Source organism: Nerophis ophidion, linkage group LG09 (genome assembly GCF_033978795.1).
Source record: "Nerophis ophidion isolate RoL-2023_Sa linkage group LG09, RoL_Noph_v1.0, whole genome shotgun sequence".
NCBI classification, from domain to species: domain Eukaryota; kingdom Metazoa; phylum Chordata; class Actinopteri; order Syngnathiformes; family Syngnathidae; genus Nerophis; species Nerophis ophidion.
The window spans coordinates 59,126,731-59,138,869 of NC_084619.1; the positions used below are offsets into that span (position 1 = coordinate 59,126,731).

Below are 12,139 nucleotides of genomic sequence, written 5' to 3' on the forward strand. Positions count from 1 at the left end.
TTGTATTTACATAAATGACAAAAAAATAGAGTTACCGGAAGTATAACGATGTACGTCATTAGGATGCCGACTACGAAGGTGTTCATATATTTCCGTTTAGATGAAGAATGACTCGTATTCTTCGCGAAGAAACGTCTTTTTGTGTCGTTCTCGCCAGTTGGCTGTCAAATTGTACCAATTTGTCGGAATACGTCCTCATCCTTCTACTATCCTGGTGCGAGGCATGGTTTATGATCAAAAATAAAGTTAGACTTGGAAGGAAACGAGGCAGTCGATTTGATCAACATTGGCACACAAGCTCTATTATAAATAGTTAGTCTGCGTTAGCACTTGCAATAACGATATCTCGAATACTTGCTAATAATATTCAAGTCACCAAATGTAAATAGAGTATTGTTGGCGCATTTTTGATGGTTTTTCTTAGGTTTTATGGGCGGAATAGAGGACCACTGTCATGTCTTTCATAAGGATTGTTCATTTCCCCTTTAAAGGTGAAGGTACCAACAGTTTCTTACCTGTTTGACGCGGACATTACTGGTCACAATCTGGTTGACTTCATCCTGAAGGGGAAATCAAACCGTGTAAACGCAGTTTCGACTAGGCAGAAGAAAAAAACTATGGCATTTGTCTCTTTGCAATGAGGGTCTGACCACACTGATGAGCTGAATCAACTGCAGTCCCACCGTGACCACCACGGCCTCGCTGAAGTGGTTGACGGGGCGGACCACCTTGTTGTAGCCCGTGAACAGGTGCTTCACCAGGCGGGTCTCGTCTTCTGAGCAGGCGGCTGGACCTGCCGAACAAGAGCATGACAGACAGAAGGCTTTGGACCACGGACAGAAGGGTTTGGACCAGGTCTTTCAGTGTTGTTTCACGCCACGGTCAGCAGGAGACGCGAGGCGTAGCCATGTCGGTCACTCAAGTCAATGTCCCACGTCCCCTCAAATACTGGCGTGACAGAGATGCCTCTGTGGTTCTCACAAAGAACCCCGTGACGTCCCACCAGCAACCCGAGAGCCTTTCAGCTGGTCAGCGTGGAGAAGGAATTCAGGAAGAGCAAGGGTCGATCAGATGACAGACGCGCAGGAACAGGCGGACGCAAATGGATCAAGGGGCAGACGGACTGAATGACTGGCGAGCCGGCGATAAGCGCGTCGATCAAGTCCCGCTGAGGACCAGAGAACTTTATCCAGGTGCTAAGAGGCCTCTTGACAGGAAGTTAACCCGAATTTAACACCTCGTATGGCACATTCTTTATGTACGGATCCCTTCCAAAGGCTGGGCAGTACCCCTCAATGCTTTTTACATAACATTTTAAATTTAATACAGAGTATTAATATGTAGAAATCAGCATCTGGAACACCGTACACCAAGATATTCAACCGTTTTTTTGATTGATTGATACTTTTATTAGTAGATTGCACAGTTCAGTACATATTCCGTACAATTGACCACTAAATGGTAAAACCCGAATAAGTTTTTCAACTTGTTCAAGTCGGGGTCCACGTCAATCAATTCATGGTCAGCGGACCAAATCCACTGACCCCCGAGTTCAGTTCAAATCTCCCATATTTCTTACAAATCTAACAATTTTGCCACAATTCCCCAAAACAGAGGGCTGTTTTACTGAAATGTGTATTCCTGACAGAATAAATAGACCAAAAATTAAAGTCCTGGTTGGTAAAGGGAGAAGTCTGGTCCCCCGGTCCTTAGCTCTTAGTTGAATTTAGGCGAATAGCCCTGGCGTGTGCTGTCTGACCCCCAATTTGTTCTATTTGACAAAAATGTTCCTTTGAAGAAACAATGCTACTCTAATGACCGAGCTAGTGAGCTAGTGTGCTAGTTATGTGCGAAATAACTCAAAAGGCTACGTGCAGATTTTCATGAACATTTCAGGAAATGTCCAAAATGGAATAGAAAACTTAAATGTTGGGCCTGATCCAGGCGGTTTATCCTACGTTACCTTGCGTTTATGTCACAGTGTGTTTGTATGCTGGCAGAAATGGGGTAAGAAACATGTGATTACGTTTTGGGGCTGATCTGGATCTCCGTCTGGATTCAGAACTTTGGAAAGTAGGGCCTGGCAGAGGTCCGAGGGCCTCTGTAATGTATGAATGTCCGAGCATTTACATAGTTTGGCGGAGGCCAAAGCCCACAGTTTTCTTCTGATTGGAACTGTTCTAGTATCAAAACGTTCCGCTTGAACCAGAAATCGTAAGCGCTCCTAAACAGTTTTCCGGGATATTTTTCCCATTGAAAATTAATTGGCCATTTTTAGAACATGAACAATTCCCACATTTCCCACCCAATTTAAATCGTTCCACCATCCACACTCTCCACTCAACTTGAACAATCAAACCACCATTTTCCAAGTCCAAACAAATTCCAGGAATTCCCAGGATTCACGGTTTTCTAAAGCCCCGTTTTCACCTCCTGCTGGAAAGTTTTCAGAGTCCACATTTTTCAACCAGTTCCAACCATTCTGCCATCAAATAATTTCTTCTAGTTGGGACAACAAAAGTTTTTAAGTTTTTCTTCCGTACAAATTTCCAGTTTTCCGGGATTTCCAGAATACTCATTCTTAATTCAAACTGTTACTACGTCAACATTTTCAAATGGTTTCTAAAAATTCCTACACCAACCCATTCAAATCCTCTATGAAAATTGTGCTGGTATCAACATTTTCAAAAATTCCCCAAATTTCCAGGAAATTCCCATTCAAATAAATGGACATAATCAAAGTTTTCCAAGCCTAAAAACTCTCAAGATTTTGTGACATTTTTGCCCGATTCTGACCTTTCAAACATCCACTCACATTACTCTTCTGATATATTGTATGCAAAATATTTTTTTCTTTTTCTCCAAATTACCGGATTTCCGGGACATTTTTCCCTTTGAAAATGAATAGGCCATTTTTTCTAATGTGAACAATTCCCACATTTCCTACCCAATTTAGGCCGTTCCACCATCCACACAGTCCACTCAACTTGAACAATCAAACTAATATTTTCCAAGTCCAAAGAATTTCCATAAATTCCCAGAATTTGCGTTTTTCCAAAGCCCTGTTTTCGCCTCTTGCTGGAAAGCTTTCACAGTCTACATTTTTAATTGGGACAACAAAATTTTTTAGTTTTTTTAACGTTCAAAATTTCCGTTTTTCCAGGAATTCCAGAATACTCATTCTTAATTCAAACTGTTACTACGTCAACATTTTTCAATGGTTTCTAAAAATTTCTTCACCAACCCATTCATATCCTTTAGGGAAATTGTGCTAGTATCAACATTTTCAAAAAACCCGAAATTTCCACGAAATTCCAATTTAAATGAATGGATGTATTCCAAGTTCTACAATGCCTAAAATTCTAAAACTTGTGCCTGGTTTTTACCCGATTCCGACCTTTGAACCATCCACCGACACTACTCTTCTGAAATATCGAACGCAAAACCTTTTTTTCCCTTTCCCAAAATTCACATTTTTCTGGGACATTTTTTCCATTGACAATAAACGGGCCATTTTTCAAACGTGAACAATTCCCACATTTCCCACCCAAATTAAGCCGTCCCACCATCCACACAGTCCACTCAACTTGAATAATCTAGCTACCATTTTCCAAGTCCAAACAATTTCCAGAAATTCCCAGAATTTCCGTTTTTCCAAAGCCCTGTTTTCCCCTCTTGCTGGAAAGCTTTCACAGTCCACATTTTTCAACCAGTTCCAACTATTCTGCCATCAAATAAATTATCTTAATTGGGGCAACAAACGTTTTTATTTTTTTTTCTGTTCAAAAGATCTGGTTTTCCAGGAGTTCCAGAATACTCATTCTTAATTCAAACTGTTACTGCGTCAACATTTTTCAATGGTTTCTAAAAATGTCTTCACCTACCCATTCATATCCTTTAGGGAAATTGTGCTGGTATCAACATTTTCAAAAATTCCGAAATTTCCAGGAAATTCCAATTTAAATGAATGGACGTATTTTAAGTTCTACAATGCCTAAAATTCTAAATTTGTTCCTGATTTTTACCCGATTCCGACTTTTGAACCATCCACCCACACTACTCTTCTGAAATATCGAACGCAAAACATTTTTTTCCCTTTCCCAAAATTCACATTTTTCTGGGACATTTTTTCCATTGACAATAAACGGGCCATTTTTCAAACGTGAACAATTCCCACATTCCCCACCCAAATTAAGCCGTTCCAGCATCCACACAGTCCACTCAACTTGAACAATCTAGCTACCATTTTCCAAGTCTAAACAATTTCCAGAAATTCCCAGAATTCCCGTTTTTCCAAAGCCCTGTTTTCCCCTCTTGCTGGAAAGCTTTCACAGTCCACATTTTTCAACCAGTTCCAACTATTCTGCCATCAAATAAATTCTCTTAATTGGTGCAACAAAAGTTTTTATTTTTTTTCCGTTCAAAATTTCCGGTTTTCTAGGAATTCCAGAATACTTATTCTTAATTCAAACTTTTACTACGTCAACATTTTTCAATGGTTTCTAAAAAATTCTTCACCTACCCATTCATATCCTTTAGGGAAATTGTGCTAGTATCAACATTTTTAAAAATTCCGAAATTTCTAGGAAATTCCAATTCAAATGAATGGACGTATTTTAAGTTCTACAATGCCTAAAATTCTAAAAGTTGTGCCTGATTTTTACCCGATTCCGACTTTTGAACCATCCACCCACACTACTCTTCTGAAATATCGAACGCAAAACATTTTTTTTCCTTTCCCAAAATTCACATTTTTCTGGGACATTTTTTCCATTGACAATAAACGGACCATTTTTCAAACGTGAACATTTCCCACATTTCCCACCCAAATTAAGCGGTCCCACCATCCACACAGTCCACTCAACTTGAACAATCTAGCTACCATTTTCCAAGTCTAAACAATTTCCAGAAATTCCCAGAATTCCCGTTTTTCCAAAGCCCTGTTTTCGCCTCTTGCTGGAAAGCTTTCACAGTCCACATTTTTCAAACAGTTCCAACTATTCTGCCATCAAATAAATTCTCTTAATGGGGGCAAGAAAAGTTTTTATTTTTTTTCCCGTTCAAAATATCTGGTTTTCCAGGGACTTCCAGAATACTCATTCTTGATTCAAACTGTTACTACGTCAACATTTTTCAATGGTTTCTAAAAATTTCTTCACCTACCCATTCATATCCTTTAGGGAAATTGTGTTAGTATCAACATTTTCAAAAATTCTGAAATTTCCAGGAAATTCCAATTCAAATGAATGGACGTATTTTAAGTTCTACAATGCCTAAAATTCTAAAAGTTGTGCCTGATTTACTTTTGAACCATCCACCCACACTACTCTTCTGAAATATCGAACGCAAAACATTTTTTTCCCTTTCCCAAAGTTCACATTTTTCTGGGACATTTTTTCCATTGACAATAAACGGGCCATTTTTCAAACGTGAACAATTCCCACATTTCCCACCCAAATTAAGCCGTTCCAGCATCCACACAGTCCACTCAACTTGAACAATCTAACTACCATTTTCCAAGTCCAAACAATTTCCAGAAATTCCCAGAATTTCCGTTTTTCCAAAGCCCTGTTTTCGCCTCTTGCTGGAAAGTTTTCACAGTCCACATTTTTCAACCAGTTCCAACTATTCTGCCATCAAATAAATTCTCTTAATTGGGGCAACAAAAGTTTTAATTTTTTTTCCGTTCAAAATATCTGGTTTTCCAGGAATTCCAGAATACTCATTCTTGATTCAAACTGTTACTACGTCAACATTTTTCAATGGTTTCTAAAAATTTCTTCACCTACCCATTCATATCCTTTAGGGAAATTGTGTTAGTATCAACATTTTCAAAAATTCCGAAATTTCCAGGAAATTCCAATTCAAATGAATGGACGTATTTTAAGTTCTACAATGCCTAAAATTCTAAAAGTTGTGCCTGATTTTTACCCGATTCCGACTTTTGAACCATCCACCCACACTACTCTTCTGAAATATCGAACGCAAAACATTTTTTTCCCTTTCCCAAAATTCACATTTTTCTGGGACATTTTTTCCATTTACAATAAACGGGCCATTTTTCAAACGTGAACAATTCCCACATTCCCCACCGAAATTAAGCGGTCCCACCATCCACAGAGTCCACTCAACTTGAACAATCTAACTACCATTTTCCAAGTCCAAACAATTTCCAGAAATTCCCAGAATTCCCGTATTTCCAAAGCCCTGTTTTCAACTCTTGCTGGAAAGTTTTCACAGTCCACATTTTTCAACCAATTCCAACCATTCTGCCAACAAATAATTTTTCCTAGTTGGAACAAAATCTCTGGTTTTCCAGGAATTACATAATACCCATACTTAATTCAAACTGTTACTACGTCAACATTTTTCAATGAATAGTAAAAATTCCTACACCAACACATTCATATCCTCTACGACAATTATGCTAGTATCAACATTTTCAGAAATTCCCATTCAAGAGCCTCAATGTGAACTTGTGAATTCATTGAAGATGTGATGGCATCCATCATTACCTGACACGCAGCCCGTATCATCAATGGCTGTACAAATGTTCACGCTTTCTTCAGGCAGTCGTCTTCATAAATCTAATTGGAACCAAAACCAAACATTGCAGATTCACCATTGGTCACTGAATGTGACTTCCATCTAGTCATCCATAGTCCACCATTGCTATTCGTTAGTGGAACCTTGTTTGTTTTATATTCAAATGTTAATGACTTCTTTCATCTAGATTTTCTGTATTTAATACCCATTTCCTTTTGGCACTTTGTTGCAGTTGGGTCAGAGACGGTGGCTCCAGTTTTCGCCCATTTAGTAGAGGATTTTACAACTTTTCCATTTTTGTACTCAGCCCAGATTTTAGACACAGCTTACTGTGAAAAATCAACATATTTTGCAGCTCTGCGTGATTATTTACCTTCTTGAATAAGTTTGATAATCCTCTCCTTTGTTTTGTTTGCCATGATTCATGTCAATCCACCTGATGCAACAGCTCTCTTAAGGTGTGAGCAGTCCTTTTTAACTGCAGACTATTCAATCTGATGCAGCTGTTACCACTGGAAGTGCAAATTTGCAGGGTATTCCATCATTTTTTCACTCGGCTTGATCTTAAAATGAAATTGTTACTGACTACCACAATGTTCTTTTAGTGTTTCTCAAAGCCAGAAGGTTTTTGAAATAACTGTAATTTGTCTTTATCTGCTTTTTTCCCCCTAAAAAATGAACTCCATGAACATCTTCCATGTCTGCTGATTACATCATTTTTTGGTATGTTTTTTTTATTTTTATTGTTCATTGTGTACCCGCTCACCCCTAAAGCTGGGATAGGATCTGGCACACACCTGACCTCACTGATGGGGGGGTGGAGGATAAGTGCCATAAAAAAAATGGATAAATGACACCAAGTACATAGGAAAATTATGTTTCCGGGTCAAACTTTTACCATCGTTAATCCGTTCCTGCGAAAAAGCCTGTCATACAAGTGTAAAAAGAAGTTAACCACAGTTAATACCCGTCTTAAAACCTTTAAAGCCTGAACCATTAAATAATTAACAACAAATCAAATTATGGCGGCGCCCGGACGGGCTGCGACACTGCGGTGCTCTTGCTAAAGATGGAACATTTGGCGGAAATGCCGGACAGTTCTGCAGACTTCATGGCTGGCTCGCATCGTGGTCACTCCGTGATCACGTACGACCGCCAGACACTTCTGGATATGGACATATTGGGCCGTTTTGGACTGATAGACGCGGGCGTGCTAAACATGCTAACTAGCATGGGGATACGTCGGCGGCTACATCCAGCGGCATGTGAAGCAGCGGAGTCTAGTAGAAGCGGGGGCCGTCTACGGAGCAGACGCCAGCGGTGTGATCGGAAACGCGGATGTCGAGCGGGGCTAAAAACAAAGCAGAAGGCTAATCCCCACAGTACACCACTTTCCTCCACCCTGAAGACGGATTTAGATGGAAAGTGCGAGACTACTGGTCTGGGTAAGGAGTCTGTTAAATTAGAACAAGTTTTTTCTGCTTTGAGTGTTTCAGAGTTGGACATGTGTTTTACTGAGGTGGCTAACTATGATGCGTGCAGTTTATCAAAGCAACAAACAAACAATCGGAAAATCCCCGTTACTGAGGAGGCTAACCATGATGCGTGCAGTTTATCAAAGCAACAATCAAACAATCGGAACATTCCCGTCGTATCAATTCCTAGATATGGTCGTAATTATACTGAATGCACTGGGCATAATAAACACAACATTATTAATATTGCTACTACGGATAATTTGATCAAAAATTCCCTAAAACAGCCCACTACCTATAATGTAGGTTTTTTAAACATAAGATCATTATCTCCCAAAACGTTGTTAGTTAATGATATCATCAGAGACAACAATCTTAACGTCATCGGTCTCAGCGAAACCTGGCTTAAACCAAACGACTTTTTTGCGCTAAATGAGGCATGTCCTCCTAACTTTACACATGCGCATATTGCCCGTCCGCTTAAAAGGGGTGGGGGGGTCGCACTAATATACAACGAAAACTTTAACCTTAGTCCTAACATAAATAATAAATATAAATCGTTTGAGGTGCTTACTATGAGGTCTGTCACACCGCTGCCTCTACACCTGGCTGTTATCTACCGCCCCCCAGGGCCCTATTCGGACTTTATCAATGAATTCTCAGAGTTTGTTGCTGATTTAGTGACACACGCCGATAATATAATCATAATGGGGGACTTTAATATCCACATGAATACCCCATCGGACCCACCGTGCGTTGCGCTCCAGAGTATAATTGATAGCTGTGGTCTCACACAAATAATAAATGAACCCACGCATCGCAACGGTAATACGATAGACCTAGTGCTTGTCAGGGGTATCACCGCTTCCAAAGTTACGATACTCCCGTATACTAAAGTATTGTCCGATCATTACCTTATAAAATTCGAGGTTCAGACGCATGTTCGTCAAACTAATAATAATAATAACTGCTATAGCAGCCGCAACATTAATACGGCCACAACGACAACTCTTGCTGACCTACTGCCCTCGGTAATGGCACCATTCCCAAAGTATGTGGGCTCTATTGATAACCTCACTAACAACTTTAACAACGCCCTGCGCGAAACCATTGATAACATAGCACCGCTAAAGTTAAAAAAGGCTCCAAAAAAGCGCACCCCGTGGTTTACAGAAGAAACTAGAGCTCAGAAATTATTATGCAGAAAGCTGGAACGCAAATGGCGCACGACTAAACTTGAGGTGCACCATCAAGCATTTAGTGATGGTTTAATAACTTATAAACGCATGCTTACCTTAGCTAAAGCTAATTATTACTCAAATCTCATCCACCGTAATAAAAACGATCCTAAATTTTTGTTTAGTACGGTAGCATCGCTAACCCAACAAGGGACTCCTTCCAGTAGCTCCACCCACTCAGCTGATGACTTTATGCAATTCTTTAGTAAGAAAATTGAAGTCATTAGAAAGGAGATTAAAGACAATGCGTCCCAGCTACAACGGGGTTCTATTAACACTGACACGATTGTATATACGGCGGATACTGCCCTCCAAAATAGTTTCTCTCGTTTTGAGGAAATAACATTAGAGGAATTGTTACAACGTGTAAATGGAATAAAACAAACAACATGTTTACTTGACCCTCTTCCTGGGAAACTGATCAAGGAGCTCTTTGTATTATTAGGTCCATCAGTGCTAAATATTATAAACTTATCACTTTCCTCGGGCACTGTTCCCCTAGCATTCAAAAAAGCGGTTATTCATCCTCTTCTTAAAAGACCTAACCTCGATCCTGACCTCATGGTAAACTACCGACCGGTGTCTCACCTTCCCTTTATTTCAAAAATCCTCGAAAAAATTGTTGCGGAGCAGTTAAATGAACACTTAGCGTCTAACAATCTATGTGAAACCTTTCAATCCGGTTTCAGGGCAAATCACTCGACGGAGACAGCCCTCGCAAAAATGACTAATGATCTATTGCTAACGATGGATTCTGATGCGTCATCTATGTTGCTGCTCCTCGATCTTAGCGCTGCTTTCGATACCGTCGATCATAATATTTTATTAGAACGTATCAAAACACGAATCGGTATGTCAGACTTAGCCCTGTCTTGGTTTAACTCTTATCTTACTGATAGGATGCAGTGTGTCTCCCATAACAATGTGACCTCGGACTACGTTAAGGTAACGTGTGGAGTTCCCCAGGGTTCGGTCCTTGGCCCTGCACTCTTCAGCATCTACATGCTGCCGCTAGGTGACATCATACGCAAATACGGTGTTAGCTTTCACTGTTATGCTGATGACACCCAACTCTACATGCCCCTAAAGCTGACCAACACGCCGGATTGTAGTCAGCTGGAGGCGTGTCTTAATGAAATTAAACAATGGATGTCCGCTAACTTTTTGCAACTCAACGCCAAAAAAACGGAAATGCTGATTATCGGTCCTGCTAGACACCGAACTCTATTTAATAATACAACTCTAACATTTGACAACCAAACAATTAAACAAGGCGACACGGTAAAGAATCTGGGTATTATCTTCGACCCAACTCTCTCCTTTGAGGCACACATTAAAAGCGTTACTAAAACGGCCTTCTTTCATCTCCGTAATATCGCTAAAATTCGCTCCATTCTGTCCACTAAAGACGCTGAGATCATTATCCATGCGTTTGTTACGTCTCGCCTCGACTACTGTAACGTATTATTTTCGGGTCTCCCCATGTCTAGCATTAAAAGATTACAGTTGGTACAAAATGCGGCTGCTAGACTTTTGACAAGAACAAGAAAGTTTGATCACATTACGCCTGTACTGGCTCACCTGCACTGGCTTCCTGTGCACTTAAGATGTGACTTTAAGGTTTTACTACTTACGTATAAAATACTACACGGTCTAGCTCCATCCTATCTTGCCGATTGTATTGTACCATATGTCCCGGCAAGAAATCTGCGTTCAAAGGACTCCGGCTTGTTAGTGATTCCCAAAGCCCAAAAAAAGTCTGCGGGCTATAGAGCGTTTTCCGTTCGGGCTCCAGTACTCTGGAATGCCCTCCCGGTAACAGTTCGAGATACCACCTCAGTAGAAGCATTTAAGTCTCACCTTAAAACTCATTTGTATACTGTAGCCTTTAAATAGACTCCCTTTTTTAGACCAGTTGATCTGCTGTTTCTTTTCTTTTTCTTCTATGTCCCACTCTCCCTTGTGGAGGGGGTCCGGTCCGATCCGGTGGCCATGTACTGCTTGCCTGTGTATCGGCTGGGGACATCTCTGCGCTGCTGATCCGCCTCCGCTTGGGATGGTTTCCTGGTGGCTCCGCTGTGAACGGGACTCTCTCTGCTGAGTTGGACCCGCTTTGGACTGGACTCTTGCGACTGTGTTGTGGATTGAACTTTCACAGTATCATGTTAGACCCGCTCGACATCCATTGCTTTCCTCCTCTCTAAGGTTCTCATAGTCATTATTGTCACCGACGTCCCACTAGGTCATTATTGTCACCGATGTCCCACTGGGTGTGAGTTTTCCTTGCCCTTATGTGGGCCTACCGAGGATGTCGTGGTGGTTTGTGCAGCCCTTTGAGACACTAGTGATTTAGGGCTATATAAGTAAACATTGATTGATTGATTGATAAAGCTTTAATTGGTCCTTTTAAACAAATCATTTTTTTTTCCTACACAAATCAATTTCCATACATGATTTTCAATTTGTATCATATTTGATACAGCCGGTCACACAATAATAATTCTCTATTTTCTATTACAAACCAAAACATAATGTAATGCACAGAAAAATATAAAATATACATTATTTCCAAACAAAAAACAACATTTGTTACCTTCCCCAGCTGCTCCAGATCACTTGAATTTCACTTTAAAAAGAATAAAAATGAAATTTTCAAAGCATCTTCAATGTTGTAAATAATTACAATCTAAAAAAAATAGAAAAAAAATACAAAAAGTCAACATCAAGCTGTGGTAGATATAGTTGTACGTAATAAGAAGGGGTGTCAAAATAATCTCTTGTTATTTGTAACGATTCTTAATTAATTAAAAAAATGTGATATATATTATTTTTATCTTAACAACTAAAAAACGTGTCCGCATCATTTAACTTAATAAGTAG

The 12,139-nt window shown here is 40.0% G+C and overlaps 1 protein-coding gene across 2 annotated transcripts in view; it reads right to left on the reverse strand.

Annotated features, from left to right (window-relative positions):
* LOC133559522 (acetylcholine receptor subunit alpha-like) overlaps positions 1-12,139 on the reverse strand; it is a 70,754-nt gene that overhangs the window by 25,043 nt on the left and 33,572 nt on the right. For both annotated transcript variants that reach the window (XM_061911363.1, XM_061911364.1), the window contains exons 2-3: positions 651-793; positions 516-560 (exon numbers count right to left, since the gene is read on the reverse strand). In XM_061911363.1, coding sequence (XP_061767347.1) covers positions 516-560; positions 651-793 — 188 coding nt within the window. The remainder of the gene's footprint in view (positions 1-515; positions 561-650; positions 794-12,139) is intronic.